At 39.8% G+C, this 17146-nt stretch overlaps 1 protein-coding gene across 1 annotated transcript; it reads right to left on the bottom strand.

Annotated features, from left to right (window-relative positions):
- Positions 1-12323, bottom strand: LOC310949294 (cytochrome P450 2B4-like; the record flags this gene model as incomplete). Its single annotated transcript, XM_083916690.1, has 11 exons — positions 1-188; positions 2222-2363; positions 2689-2790; positions 2955-3040; positions 6698-6836; positions 7118-7222; positions 8023-8091; positions 9231-9391; positions 9597-9749; positions 11080-11242; positions 12162-12323. The coding sequence occupies 11 exons, from the start codon at positions 12321-12323 to the stop codon at positions 1-3; spliced, it is 1470 nt and encodes a 489-aa protein (XP_083772816.1).
- Between the last annotated feature and the right edge of the window lie 4823 nt (positions 12324-17146).

Genomic DNA, 17146 nt, shown 5'->3' with positions numbered 1-17146 from the left:
TTACTGCTTTTCCCTGAGTTGGATCTTCATGCGATAAGGTTTGGGAGTCAGAGTGACCCCATAGACAGGAGTGTAGTCAGGCTCTCCTGCATCCTCAGGCCAGATGAACTTGAACTTCCTCAGCAGAGTCACCATGATGAGGAAGAGCTCCATACGAGCTAGACCCTCTCCAAGACACATACGAGGACCTGAGACATAAAAAAACCCTCAGTCATCTACATCAGTTTGATTACTAATGCCATAGAAAATAAACAATATGCAATTGGAATATTCATTGATCTTAAAAAAGCCTTTGAAACAATTAATCATGACATATTAATCAATAAACTGGAACGACACAGGATCAGGGGGATAGTTTTGCACTGGGATGAGAGTTATTTAAAGGACCGGAGTCAATTTGTGAAGAGGGGGAGACTATAGCTCATCCTGCTTGGACATTGCCTGTGGTGTCCCCCAGGGGTCAGTGCTGGGTCCCAAACTGTTTATACTATATATAAATGATAAATGTAACGTCTCAAATATGTTGAAATTGGTACTATTTGCTGACGACACAAACATGTTTTGCTCAGGGGAGAATTTACAGGAGCTTCTGTGGTGTATCACTGAAGAAATGTGTAAATTAAAAAGGTGGTTTATATAATTTATCTTTAAATTTAAACAAAACCAAATTCATGTTATTTGGGAACTGTAAAATGAAGACTCAAGCAATAATACAGATAGAAGGGGTGGACATGGCAAGGGTACATGAAAATAAATTTCTGGGTGTAATTATGAAAAAAAAAACTAACATGGAAACCTCACATAAAGCATGTTCGAAGTAAACTGTCACTGAGCATGTCAGTATTAAGTAAGGCTAATCACTTTCTGGACCACAAATCACTCCACATTCTTTACAACTCACTGATATTACCGTATTTGAGTTACTGTGAGATTTGGGGCAATACTTATAAATCAACACTACAACCACTGTTGATTCTGCAAAAAAGAGCAAAAATCAGGATAATTCATAACACTGGGTACAGAGAACACACTCACCCCTTATTCTCAAAATCAAAAATATTGAAACTCACTGATCTGGTCAGTTTCGAAAAAGCACAAATCATGTATAGAGCAACAAAAACTCGTTACCAGTAAATATTGGAGCATGTTTTTTTCAGAGAGAAGGGGGTTATAATCTGAGGGGGGAACTGAATCTAAAACATCTGTATGCACGCTCAACTTTAAAAACCTTTTGCATTTCAGTATATGGAGTGAAACTGTGGAACAGACTAGCGAAGGAGCTCAGACAATGTCCAACCATGAGCAAATTCAAACAGCGGTACAAACAGATGGTGATTACAAGGTACAGGGAAGAAGAGGGCTATGACAAACACTAGGGTTCTCACATTTTGCCATACTGGTCATTTATTTATTTTTACACAAGCGATTATTGTGTTGTTTGTTGGTGATTGTTTGTTTTGTTGAGCTTATTAAAAAAACAAGAAAAAAAGGATAAACAGGAAGTAAAAAAACCTATAGTACTAGATACTAAGTGGAGAAGGGGTAGGAATTAATAAGCTAATGCTTCTTCCTACTCCTTTTCAAACATACAAAGGGTTTCAATGACGAGTGCTTCAAGTGTAATTTATTTTTCACATGTGTGAAATAAAGCATTCATTCATTCATTCATTCAAACCCTCCAGTGCATACTTTTTAAAATCTATCATTTAATTTGTTTTATAAAATAATATTTTTGGAGAGCTGCTTTAGGGTATGTTGCCATATGGCAAAACTGTAACAATACATTTCTTGTGAAATGCAAAATTAAATGATTTTAAAATTACATGAGTTTTACCTCTATCCGTGTTTGGATATTATGGAATATTTATTTACTTGAAACAAGATTTACATGGTAAAAAACAGGTCATATTATACCAGATATTAGTATTCAGTATTTTTTTCAAATGTTGCAAATATATGCAAAGACTGAGGAGCTCTCCTTCAGGTGTTCGACAGCTTGGGAAATAAAAGGACTTATAGGATTTATATGTCATGTGACAAGTACATAATTGGTTAAACCAATGACCCAGGTACTATGGAAATATTGAGTGTCAGTGTTGAGTTGATTTTTGAATATCAAATAAGTGCAAAGAAAGGGTATGTTGCCTTTTGGCAAAACCGTGCCGTAGTGTCTGTCCAAGCCACTGTAGGTGTGACAATACTGAGGTTTATGCTCTCATACCTGCAGAGAAAGGCATGAAGGCCTCTGGCTTCACAAACTCTCCCTGGTCATTGAGGAAGTTTTCAGGGTTGAATTCATTGGGGGATTTCCACTGCCCCTCCTCATTCAGCACTGAGGTCAGGTTAGGGATGATCATTGTACCCTAAAGAGGAAAGGGCACAAACAGAAACAATGATAAAAGGTTTAGATTAATTTAAGCTACCCAAGTAAGTCAATGTACCTACCTTTATTTAAGCATGGTACAGTCTGTTTGGAAAATATGTAACCTACTGAGAACTGTAACCTACTAAATTGTTTTCTTAGTTAAATCAAATGTGAATTCTGATTTGCAGAAAAGTCCCGTTCATATTATCACTGCCTGCCTCCACAAGATGTTGTGCAGATACAATACAGTGACAGTTATTTCCACAACACTTCACTCCACTGTCACAATTGTCGAAAACTATTTCCGACCAGCTGCTTCTTACCCTCGGAATGGAATATCCCATGAGCTCTGTGTCTTTAGTTGTACAGTGGAAGACGCTGAGTGGAACAGTGTTGGCTATCCTCTGCAATTCATGGGCCACAGCCTGGAGGAAGAGATTGAGACGTGTTTTTATGCTTTATCCGATTTGCAGCAGAAGAAAAACAATGCAGGCTCTCCGAAGCTCAGCCACTAAAAAAAAGCAATTAATTGTGCTCCAAATACACCACTGACATCCACCATTATTCTGAGAAATGTGTAATAATTTACCTGCACGTAAGGCATGTTGTGTCTGTCGTCAAAACTGGCCTTATCCTTCCCTTGCAACACCACATCTATCTCCTGCTGACAACGTTCTTAGAGATACAGCAGAGAGATAAAATGTGAAGACAATTACACAAACAACATGACGGAGTCAGTGAAAGGTAAACCTGTATGCAGCTGTGGAAGTAACATTCTATGTACTCCTATTGCTGTTAAAAATCAGGTTTGTGTGCTCTCTCTAAGTGGGTGTCTGTACAGAAAAAAGGACTTTTGGAGCCCATACAGATATCGATATTTGAAAATCTAAAATTATATCAGCAGACAGTAATGTTAACCCATACCATACATTAACATTTTTAATATGGATCTTGACCACTTGACCACAAACTGTAACAGGTAGGACATTTAATAATTAAAAAAACACACTTTTCAATAATCTTACTGACGAACTTGAGTTTGAAAACATACTTTAAGCCTTTGTCTACTTTTTCCTGTTGTTTACTGGCTGATGTACAGTGGCTATAAAAAGTTAAGTTAGTTAAGTTAGTTTTTTTGTTTTACAGCCTGAAATGATAATACATTAAAATATATATATTTTTCCAGTGTGATTTACACATTTTGCCTTACAACATTCAAGTGAATTTCTTTCAAGATTTTTGAAAATGAATAAGAAATGATTTTCTATAAAAAAAGTTAAGGGGAGATTTAGGCAATACAGTAACATATTCTTGATTCATATTTGCCCAGTTTGACAGTTTGATCAGAGTTTTGTGAGCTTGGTAAGCTGCACTGGATTGAGAATGCCATCCAGTAAACACATTCAAGCATGACACCCCCATCATATGAAATAAGGGGGGAGGGGGGGCCAGACTTATCTGTGCGTGCAAATGAAAACATGAGCGTGGCGAGTTTGTCTGCTTCCCTGGCTATACCGATCCATCTTTGACCATACCTTTGGGAGGAGGTAAAAATGACCCTGAAACTGAAGTAGCTAAATGTAATTCTGCCATCTCATCTCATCTCATCTTCATCCGCTTATTCAGGGTCTGGTCGCGGGGGCAGCAGCTTTAGCAGGGGACCACAAACTTCCCTCTCCCCGAGCCAAATTAACCAGCTCTAACTGGGGGATCCCAGGGCGTTCCCAGGCCAGCGTGGAGATATAATCTCTCCACCTGGTCCTGGGTCTTCCCCGGGGCCTCCTCCCAGCTGGACGTGCCTGGAACACCTCCCTAGGGAGGCGCCCAGGGGGCATCCTTACTAGATGCCCGAACCACCTCAACTGGCTCCTTTCAACGCAAAGGAGCAGCGGCTCTACTCAGAGTTCCTCACGGATGGCTGACCCACCCTCACCCTATCTCTAAGGGAGACTCCAGCCACCCTCCTGAGAAAACCCATTTCGGCCGCTTGTACCCGCGTACTCGTTCTTTCGGTCATGACCCAGCTTTCATGACCATAGGTGAGGGTAGGAACGAAAATTGACCGGTAGATCGAGAGCTTTGCCTTCCGGCTCAGCTCTCTTTTCATCACATTGGTGCGGTAGAGCGACTGCAACACCGCCCCCGCTGCTCCGATTCTCTGGCCAAACTCACGCTCCATCGTCCCCTCACTCGTGAACATGATCCCGAGGTACTTGAACTCCTTCACTTGGGGTAAGGACTCATTCCCTACCTGGAGTAAGCAATCCACCGGTTTCCTGCTGAAAGCCATGGCCTCAGATTTAGAGGTGCTGATCCTCATCCCAGCTGTTTCACACTCGGCTGTGAACTGATCCAGTGAATGCTGAAGGTCACTGACCGACGATGCCATCAGGACCACATCATCTGCAAAAAGCAGAGACGAGATCCTCAGCCCACCGAACTGCAACCCCTCCCCACCACGACTAAGCCTCGATATCCTGTCCATGAATATCACGAACAGGATTGGTGACAAACCGCACCCCTGGAGGAGGCCAACCCCCACCGGGAACGTATCCGACTTACTGCCGAGGATCCGGACACAGCTCTCGCTTTGGGTGTACAGAAATTGGATGGCCCACAGAAGTGACCCCCTCACCCCATACTCCTGCAGCACCTCCCACAGTATCTCCCGAGGGACCCGGTCATATGCCTTCTCCAGATCCACAAAACACATGTAGACTGGATGGGCATACTCCCAGGCCCCCTCCAAGATCATTGCGAGCATGAAGAGCTGGTCCGTTGTTCCACGTCCAGGACGGAATCCACATTGTTCCTCTTCAATCTGAGGTTCGATTATAGGACGAACCCTCCTTTCCAGCACCTTGGAGTAGACTTTACCAGGGAGGCTGAGTAGTGTGATACCCCTGTAATTGGCACACACCCTCTGGTCCCCCTTTTTAAACAGAAGAACCACCACCCCAGTCTGCCACTCCCTTGGCACTGTCCCAGACTTCCACGCAATGTTGAAGAGACGTGTGAACCAAGACAGCCCCTCCAAACCCAGCGTTTTCAGCATTTCTGGACTAATCTCATCAACCCCTGGGGCTTTGCCACTGTGGAGTTGTTTGACTACCTCAGTGAATTCCGCCAGGGATATTGAAAATGATTCCCCATCAGCCTCCAGCTCTGCCTCTACAAAAGAGGGCGTGTTAGTCGGATTAAGGAGTTCCTCAAAGTGCTCCTTCCACCGCCCGATTACCTCATCGGCTGAGGTCACCAGCGCCCCGTCCTTACTGTAAGCAGCGCATCCGACCAAAGTGGTTCCTCTTGCGAGTGGTGGGCCCACAGGATGGAGAGGAGGGATGTGCCACGTCACTTTTTCGGGCTGTGCCCAGCCGTCTGGAGCCAGGCCCCGGACTTCCTCCGGGCAGGGTCTCTCTTCCTCTAATTCAGCCATCATTAATTTTATTTTTTATACTGTGACACATAAATATTTCTTCTGTGAAAGAGGCCTATGCTGGAATGCCAATGCCACTTTGCTGAAAATGAGACTGTAGGTAACTGTTGAACCTTAGGTTGCACTCACACTGTCCATTCGTACCGTGCCCAAGCACGTTTCATGGCTAGTTTGTTTGACCAGTGTAAGTGCAACCGTACCACGCTTAGGTGCGGCACGCTTGCCGTCCACGGCCCGTTTGGGAGAGGTGGGCTTTTGTAAAGCACGTTTGCAAATCTACAAGCAGGTACCCTAAAGCACAGGGCATGGTACGCATGGACAGTGGGAGTGTGTCCCTAGATGAAGGAGGAGCAGTGAGGGGACCAGCTCTTTGGTCTTACAGAAAGCCTGGAGGAGTAAGGACTACCTCTTCAATATAAATGGGCTTTTTGGATTTTGCAGATCTGTGGCCATGTCCCTGTGACCATTACATACATATATACATACATACATGTACAAACATACATACATACAACAATGTTTATATTTGTACAGCATATATAGCGTGTTATAGTGCGATTAGTAAGCTATGGAATTTTATTGTTTTGCCAAGACGTGCTTTGACTGTAGGAGTACTTGAACTGTTGTTATGATATACAGTATAGGTTTACTGTCCTTTTGTAACTGGAGTGACAACTTTGTCCACATTTGCGGCAAAACTCTGGTGTATTCTTGGTTGGTGTTTTTCTTTTTTAAAATGTCTCCATGAAAAGAATGCCTTATGTTTAAGACTTTCATAGAAATAATTCCTGAGCACAAAATGAATTGTTAGGTTTAACAAGTTGAGTTTTAGATTAAAGACAATTGTAGAACTATGGAGCCAATGGCAGAAAAGTGATTTACATGTGCAGGTATACCTTGTATGTGTGGGAAGGTCATAAGGTAGAGGAAACCAGTAAGCAGAGTGTTGGAGGTAGTGTCAGTCCCAGCAAAGTGAAGATCTAGAGCGTACATCTTCAGTTGTTCCTCTGAAAAGGAAGAACCATCATCACCTCTCTTAGAGGAGAATGGTGGATTTAATAAAAACAGACATTAGATGCAATTATACTTACACACATTACTTACATACATACTTACATTAAACTTATACACACACACACACACACACACACACACGTACACACACACACACACACACACACATACACATACACATACACACACACACACACATTCTTTAAGCTTAGTTGTAGCGTTCAGATATGCCAGCATGCCACATCTCGTTCGACTGGCTGAGCCTTGGTGTGTAAAGTGCTAAAGACTCTTAACACACGCACCTTATCCAGTTCATCCAGATAGCTATCAAGAAAGTCCCGTGGCTCTCCAGGGACTCTGGTCTTCTTGTGCTCGTTCAGCAAAGCTAACGCAAGATTCTGGCAAATCTGAAAACATTTAAGTCAACGTTTATTATTTGTATTCATTTGATTTTTTTCTTTACACTGACAAAATGCATATGTTTTCGTTGTCACCATGTACTATATGTGAGGTCAGTGTAATGAACACAGTGCAAAACAACAAATCAAATCAGTTCCACATGTTAAAAAAAAGAAAGACGAATGAAAGTTCTCAGTTTCACTTATATGAACGTGGGATAAGACCAAATGAGGAAGATAAATTCCTCAGAACCTCCAGCCCATGTGATGGTGAAAGACGGGGAGTGCAGTTAATCAGGAATGACAAGTGTGGAAACCAAAGCCAGTCAGTAACGAGGGAATGAGAGGAAGTGGAGAAAAGGGAATGAGGAAAGAAGAATGCAAATCTTTACTGCAGCTGCCCCTCAATTGCAAATCAGAAATATGATTCAAAGTGGGATCCAATGACCTACAAGTTTGACATATGACTTGTCTTCGACTTAAACTTCAGCTGTTATGAATCCCATCTTTGCTCTGTAGTAGGCCGGTCCCTTTTCCTACAGGCCAAAGGGTTTTTCATCGCCGGCAGTCAACAATCATCACAACGGAGTCTAACTGCAGATCCGGTTTGTCTCTTTGCCATTTGTGTTGTGTTTGAAGTAGTGTAAGGCAGGATTTGGTGTTTTTTTAGAATCATGCATGATCAAACAATTTGAGACCAGAACATCGGACATAGAATAGTGAATGAGAGGGAGAGAAAGGAAATGAGGAAAATCTGAAACTAGCTAGAGAACAAAAAAACGTTCCATCTCTAAGTCCAATTTACGTACCTTAACATTCTTAAAGGCCTTGTTAAAGGGCAGTGGCAGGCTACGAATCATGGGAAAAGAGTCATACAGCTGTAAAAAAAATTATTTTAATTTATTATGGGCTTACAAGACAGTTCAAAAAAGCAAAATAAACAGAGACCTACTACTCAGGCATTACAGCTATAAAAACAAAATTTAGGCTGGACCAGCTATCAAAATAAACAAAAATACTCAGATACCATTACTCAACTATGCTTTTACTTTTCCATGCTGTTGGTAGGCATCTAACTCAAACTGATGATTAAACCCTGTCTGTAAACAGGAACTGAAGTCTACATTCATCAGACGTAGAAGACACATCAGGACATTCTGCAGACATTTTAAAGAAAAGCCTTTGTCTGAAATTGTCATCTAATGGACATCAGAACAAAAAGTGCATTTCATTTTTGACCTCTCTCAGATCACACAGGAGACACTTTGAATTTTCCTCTGGACTTCCACCCCCAGGGGCAAAACGTTCCATCTTAACTGTATACAAACAGACCTCTGAGCTCTGGGCCTTGTTTCAGAAAGCATGATAAAAACTCTAAGCTTGTCTACCCTGAGATGAGGGAAATAACAATTTAAACTCTGCGATCCTCTGTGACCCTGCTCGCTGGCAGGTTCTTTTAAAAAACCTGGGTTTGTCTGTCTCCTACCTCCTACAGAGCCAGACACGCTGATTCATTCCCTAGTTCCTTCAGTCGATATCAAAGCAGATATTGATGTGCTTAAAGTTATAATATGTAAGATTTTCATCTAGTTAATTGTCTGTTAAGTTACTGTCTATCAAAGAGTGACTTAAAACAATGGTGAGTGATCATATGACCCACTAATGAAAGCACTTGTATTTGCTGCTTTGCACAGAAATACATTTAAGTGTCTGCGGCAACATTCACTGCGCAAAATTCAAATACAGCGTTCTATTAGAGACGAAAATATTTGTCAAAGGTTTCTTTGCAACTTTAATTTTTTCAACACGTGAGAGATTTGCAGGAAGTTTTATAAATTAGACTTTTTATAAATTGCAAGATGTAATGCCAATGACAGCCAAATGGGGTCAACAACACAATTCTTTGCTATTGGTTAAGGCTGTGACTTTGCTGGTCAAAGATCACCAAAGTTGATGATGGAAACCTACATATTTGCTTTGACCCCAGAAGCGAATGCTTTATTCAGGTTTGACTCACCATAGCCCACGGTCCATTGGCTATCTTGGCATTCTCAGTAAAGCATTGAACAATCACTTTGATGAACTCATCATCATACTCGTAGCGAGTGCCAAACAGAACCTGGCAGATGATGTTGGAGGACGCATTATGAAACATAACTTGAGGACTCATGGTATTGCCTGTAAAAGACAAATGTATGACAGAATTGTATAAGAACACTAAAGAATAAATAACAGTAGCACTATCTAAAATTCCACCTGAAATGAATGGAAATGCATGCTCAAAATCTACCTTGAGTATTTGTGCGTCTCAGATGTCAGTGTCAATGATTCAAGTTACCCTCTCCAGCTATATGAGGATTGCGTGGACCTACAGATGACATACCAATGCTCTTTTCCAGTGTTTCAAGGATGTATTGAATCTCTCCATGAATTCTCTCCTCCATTGAATTCTTCCCCAGACCAAAGTTCCTCAAAGTCATCAGAGCAAAGCGACGATGATCCCTCCAGCTAGGGCCATAATCTGCCAAAATCACTCCTACAACAGGTGTAGTGACACAAGAGCATACAGTGAGTTTACAGGTCGTTTAGTGTTAGATTAGATTTGATGACATAGAGAAGTCCAAACTGGTCGACTCTACATCAGCATTAGCTTAGGGCTGATTTAAATAAGTAGGTGGTGGGTCGAACCATTTCTGGTGAGAAATGTCAACATTAACATCAGCATTGATGTGTTTCATCACATTAGAGTTAATTCATTTAGTTCAAAGGTAAAAAAAAGCATGTCACTGTCAGTGACAGTGAGTGGGCGGTTCGATCCCCAGCTTCCCCGGTCGGCATTTCGACGTGTCCTTGGGCAAGACACTGAACCCCGAATTGCTCCATGTGCTGCGCATGGGTGTGTGAATGTGGTGTGATTTGTTAGATTAGATGGTCTGTAGATGTCCACTGCCATCTGTGTGAATGGGTGAATGTGACAAGTAGTGTGAAAGCACCTTGAATAGTCAGAAGACTAGAATGGCAATTCCATTTAGTGATGTGCACAGTCATGTCCTCCTTCAGTAGAGGAATGTGAAAACCCATTTCTGGTGACAAACTTTAATAGATACAAGTCATTACAGTCAATGTCATACATTTTAGAGGACAGAAACAAAAGAAAAAGACTTTTCTGAGGGTGTGTGTGTGTGGGGGCTTTAATAGACTTCAAAACTTGTTGCTTTTTATCTATCTTAACATCAGTGTAAGTTGTATTATTATGTGTGTCCTTATGTATGTGGAATGTTTCAAAGATGCATCATGGGTGTAAACCCAATCCAAATTTCCAACAGTGTGGGACAACAAAGGAATTCTTGAATCTTGATTGCCTTGTCAGTTAAAACTCCATGTCCTTTTCTCTTGAAAACTGAATAACATACTGTACAAACATACATACAAAGCATATGTATGCTTGTTTCCATCTTTTTCAGATATATTCATGATAAACTAACAAAACTTCATCATGATACACTTTATTATTTTGATCAAATGTATCTTAGATACCACATTCTCTTGATCAAAAGAGATACATTTCTCAGATAGGGCTCCACTGCCAACTTCCCCATCCCTTCATACAATGTACACGCGCGCGCGCACACACACACACACACACACACACACACACACACACACACACACACACACACACACACACACACACACACACACACACACACACACACACACACACACACACACACACACACACACACACACACACACACACACACACACACACACACACACACACACACACACACACACACACACACACACACACACACACACACACACACACACACACACACACACTTTGATTACACATTCTCTACCTTTCCTCTTGGTGGTTTCATTAACTAGCAGGTCTTGAGGTCTTCCAGCAAAATCACTGCCCTTAGTCACCATAGCCTCCTTCATGGCCTTCATCCCATTGATGATGACAGCTGGTTTGGTACCGAGGTACAGACTGTAGACATCTCCATAAGACTTCCTCAGCTGGGAGAGAACAAGATAACGCGTCAGTGTTTAAAATACACATGCATCATGTAACTCCGGGTGGATTTTACTTTTTAAATGGGCAATCCGCTGAATTCACAACAGCATATTTGCCCACTTAGACCAGTCTAGCTAGTTGGAATTTGGCTAATGCTTACATCATGGCAAAACAGACAAACCAGTAAACCAGTAACACAAACACGAAGAAGCACTAAGTATAAAGTTTTAAGTATAAAAACAGGTAAAACCAGCAAATAAGAACAAGAACAAATAATGAGACACTATGACAACCATCAACAACGAACGTTGAGAAGGCAAATGAAGTGATTTCATTGCACATAATAAGAATGTATGTTTGAATCTATTGCATCTGGCCTTTGGGAATCTATATCTCCGCCCTGAAGGAAGCAGTTCTGACTAGACACAGCTTGTATGGAGATCGGTACTTTTGCTTATATTGCGCGGTACTGAGATAACTGCTAAGACTTTAGCAACACAAAACTAACTCCTTCGACCAGCTATATTGTATTGAAAACAAACCAAGCCTTGTACTGTGTGGAAGTTAGACAACACCCAATGTGTAGGGTCTGCGTCATAAGTCTAAGTACACAGGCAGTCACCTCTGTACAGACAACCTGTTGTAACCTTTACTCTTAGATTTGCACATTATACAGAGCAGAGATTCAAGTGGCCATCCCACTTGTTTTTATCTTGCTCTTACAGCCAAGAGGTTTCATTCATAGTTTAAAAGATTAGCAGTACAGTAACTCTGAAAATCATTACTACTATCAGGAAAATCTGCCCAGTGGCACCATAATTTTAGACACATTTGAAGTATATTGGTAATTAAACATCAATGCCATAATGATTTAATTGGAATTGGAAGAGCAACATCATTCATTTCAACAGCTTTTCTCACCCTGTCAAAGTCCTTCAAGGGGTTCTCTAGGCTCAGGTGCAAAATGTTCCCCAGGATCGGCAGGATAGGGGGTCCTGGTGGAAAATTCTTGGGCCTCCGGGATCTGAGTTGAAGGATGAGGAAGACAACGCAGAGCCCCAGCAGGATGATTGAAGCCAGCATGGTGGAACACACTGAACAGAAGAGGCAAGCTCATTTACTGGCTTTCAAAGTTTAGCTCCGCTCTTATAGTCCTGCCTCGTCTTGTTGTGTACTTTGCACTTTGTACCTGCTTTAAAAGTGAATGGGAACATCAAACAGAAACAGATTACACACTGAGAGGCACACATTCAGGTTTGAATTATCCATTATGTAATATATATATATATATATATATATATATATAACTATATACTATATAAACTATTTGTTTAATTGTTGCTAAATTCCTTTCCAAGTGTGCCACAAAGCAAATATAGCTTAGCATGGTTTGTCAATGAGTGAAGAAAGCCTATGAATTACAGCCAGCGGTGGAATGTAAGTGCTGTACTTGCAAAGACTTAGACATTTGAAGTACTTAAACTTTACTTGAATATTTTCTTTTCATGCCACTTTCTTCTCCGCTACATTTATATTATATTTGTTCCCACCTCAATTATTTGACAGCTTTAGTTACTTTACAAATTATTTTTTTTGCATTCAAAACAAAACATATGAAGAACTTATAAATATGTTGTTTTCTGACAGATTAAACTATGCAACATTATATACAAATATTGCATTGATTTGTTGAATAAATGGTTAGTTGACCAGGTTATGAACAGACAAACGTTTTTCATAATTGTTTGAGTAATTTTGAATGCAAAATTTGAGCATTTGCTGCTTTTTCTTTCTAATTCAATCATTTTGAGGTTTGTAGTTTGTTGGACAGAACAAAGCATGCTTTTATATTAATTCATGAGTAACAATAATCTAATGTTAATAGTACACAGTTCAGAGGTCATTCTCTTTTAATTTGAAAACATTGTACAAATCCCTACAGTATATTATATTGATTATACAGTACTTACATACTTTAACTTAAGTGATGGACCTTTTCCCACGGTATTTTTACAGTGTGGTATTATTACATTACATGTTAGTACAGTTACAGTTCTCTCAAGATTTAAAAGATATAACCCGTAAGATTTTCATCTAGATAATTGTCTGTTAAGTTCCTATCCATCAAAGAGTGAGTAAAAACAACTGATCATATGACCCACTAATGGAAGCACTTTGTAAATATACATTTTAAACCATTTTTAAACATTTTATTGCACATTATTTTAATCACACTCTATTTGCTAACTGCTGCTTACTGACAAATAGACATATAGACAGATAGAGATAGATAGATAGAGATAGACAGATAGATAGATGGATAGATAGATAGAGAGACAGATATATATATAGATAGACAGATAGATAGAGATAGATAGATAGATAGATATATAGATAGATAGAGATAGACAGATATATAGATAGATAGACAGATAGATAGAGATACAGATATATAGATAGACAGATAGATAGATATATAGATAGAGATACAGATAGATAGAGATACAGATATATAGATAGAGATAGACAGATAGATAGATAGAGATAGACAGATATATAGATAGACAGATATATATATATAGATAGATAGAGATAGATAGACAGATAGATAGATAGACAGATAGATAGATAGAGATAGACAGATAGATAGACAGATAGACAGATATATATATATATATAGATAGATAGATAGAGATAGATAGATAGACAGATATATATATAGATAGAGATAGATTGACAGACAGATAGATAGATAGACAGATAGATAGAGATAGACAGATATATAGATAGATAGATAGATAGATAGATAGATATATAGATAGAGATAGACAGATAGATAGATAGAGATAGACAGATAGATAGATAGAGATAGACAGATATATAGATAGACAGATATATATATATAGATAGATATAGACAGATATATAGATAGAGATAGACAGATACAGTATATAGATAGACAGATATATAGATAGATAGATATATAGATAGACAGATATATAGATAGACAGATATATAGATAGACAGATATATAGATAGAGATAGACAGATAGATAGAGATAGACAGATATATAGATAGAGATAGACAGATATATAGATAGAGATAGACAGATATATAGATAGAGATAGACAGATATATAGATAGATAGATAGACAGATAGATAGAGATAGATAGACAAATATATGTATAGATGAATAGATATAAATGATATATCATATCATAACATTTTATCATTCATTCATCTTCAGCCGTTTGTCCCTGTAGGGGTCGCTGGAGCCGATCCCGGCTGACATCGGGCGTGAGGCGGGGTCTACCCTGGACAGGACGCCAATCTATGGCAGGGCACATAGAGACAATCAGAGACAGACAACCATTCACACTCACATTCACACCTACGGGCAATTTAGAGTCACCAATGAACCGAACACGAGCATGTCTTTGGACTGTGAGAGGAAACCGGAGAACCCGGAGAAAACCCACGCAGACACAGGGAGAACATGCAAACTCCACACAGAAGGGCCACAGCCGGGATTCAAACCAGGAACCCTTTTGCTGTGAGGCAAAAGCACCACACCACCTTGTTGCACATAATAGTATATTCTACATAATATATATATATATATATATATATATATATATATATTCAAAAAGAAATATATACACTGGAGATCAAATTAGAGAACAGATTCCTTTAAGTCCCTCAAAAAGGCCGGTTGTCCAGGTAAAACAAGTGCACGAGAGGACAGGATTATGAGAAGACTCTCAATGGGGAATTAGTTCAACGCTGTAGCTGGAGTTGGTCTCCAGTTCAGTGCTGAACAGGACAAGGATCTGTCTCTGCACACAGTGTCTCATCGTTTAAAACTTTTAGAGTGAAAGCCCACTCTGCAGTGACCAAACCTCTCATCAGCAGAAAGAATAAAAAGGCGAGAATTTGTGTGGCCTCTACAGCAAAGCTTTTTCATGACTAATGAAGTGATAGAAATGTCTTTTAAGTTGATTCACATGTTTTTTCCTGTGAAATTGAACCTTTGGAAGTTCAAAATTAGTGTTATTCCTGCAGTCTGAAACTGTTTCTCACTTACTGTGGACCTGCAGATTCACTCATGAACTCATAAAACCTCAGTTCATGATGCAATGCAAAACGCTCACCTTTCTTTCTACCTGACAGAAAACAATGACTCTTATTTCCATATTGATTCCTTGGTTGTGTCCTTTGGGCAAGACACTGAACCCTGAATTGCTCACTGTGCTGCGCATGGTTGTGTAAATGTGGTGTGAATGGTAGTGTTGTTTTTGGCGGCCTGTTTTACTTTTAGTCTAGTTTTAGTCGACTAAAAGTCTGAGCATTTTAGTCTAGTTTCAGTCGACTAATTCTAGTTTTTGTCAAAGAAAATTGCATACTAATCTCTTTTTAGTGATGCAATTATATTTAATCAATATAATAAAAGTACCTAGTAGTATTGACGAAACCAACATTTTCCTTTAGCCAAACCCATGCAGATATCTGTAGTTTACAGCATGTACAGGTCTAGAATAAGTGAGTCAGTCTGATAGGACACACACACACACACACACACACACACACACACACACACACACACACACACACACACACACACACACACACACACACACACACACACACACACACACACACACACACACACACACACACACACACACACACACACACACACACACACACACACACACACACACACACACACACACACACACACACACACACACACACACACAAGCAGGTGGGAGGCAGAGCACATGTTAACGGAGGTAAAAGGCAAATCTGTGTGTCTTTATCTTGATATTAAGGAACAGGTTTTATATTTGAAGGACATTTTCTTTTTTGCTGTTTCCCTGTTGAAAATGTTTTCCTTAAAATAACTAAAGTCATAAGAAAATATTGCTTTATTCATTTGATGTACAGGACATGTTTTTTCTCTTTGAAGGAACTTTGTTTTTGTCTGTGAGCCTGCTGAAAAATGTTTTCACTTGAAATTACTGCTGGAGCCATACAAAAATATGGGATTATTTATTTAATTATTATATATAATACGGTACACTGTGTTTGGTCTTGGTTCAATAGGTTATATGCAATCATTTTAATATGTTTTAATAAACATTGAACCAGTCCGGCCCTCGGCCTTGTTTTTTTGGCCCTCTGATGTATTTGACTTCCCTGCCCTAAAGCTAGCGTTAAAACCTGACACATTAACCGCAGCCTCATGTCGCATGAGCTTAATAAAACAGAAAGTATCGTTATGTTATGACTCGACTTACCTAAGTTGTCTGTTGTCGCTAACTCTAACGGTAACGATGACCCACAGCAGCGGCATCTTCAGAATTTAAATAATGCGCGTGTGGGGATTGAGGAAGTGACGTCGCCCAGAGGCGAGACTGGGAGAAAACTACAAAATAATAATAATAATAACGTGACTAAACGAGACGAAACAACGTTACTTCGTCTCGTTTTTGTCAACGAAAATTAAGAGACATTTCGTCTCGTTTTTATTCGTCAACGAAATTCTTAGTCATCGTCACATGCCCAGAATTTTCGTTTCGTCTCGTCTAGTTTTTCGTGACGTGATATTTCGTGATGATTTCGTTGACGAAGATATCTCGTCATAATTTTCGTTGACGAAAGCAACACAAGTGAATGGTTAGATTAGATGGTATGTAGATGTCCACTGCCATCTGTGTGAATGTGACAAGTAGTGTGAAAGCGCCGTGAGTAATCAGAAGACTAGAAAGGCGCTATAGAAGTACCATTTGTTGTAAATTATATTTCCACATGTGTAGCTGTTTCCTAGTGTCACCACTTGATGGCGCTGTTGCCTAGCTCGTATATTGCTCACGGTTTCAGCAAGTATGTCTATTTCAACAG

The sequence above is a fragment of the Echiichthys vipera genome, assembly GCF_963691815.1.
Source record: "Echiichthys vipera genome assembly, chromosome: 7".
In the NCBI taxonomy this organism is placed as follows: domain Eukaryota; kingdom Metazoa; phylum Chordata; class Actinopteri; order Perciformes; family Trachinidae; genus Echiichthys; species Echiichthys vipera.
This window is presented reverse-complemented; position numbering and strand designations above follow the sequence as displayed.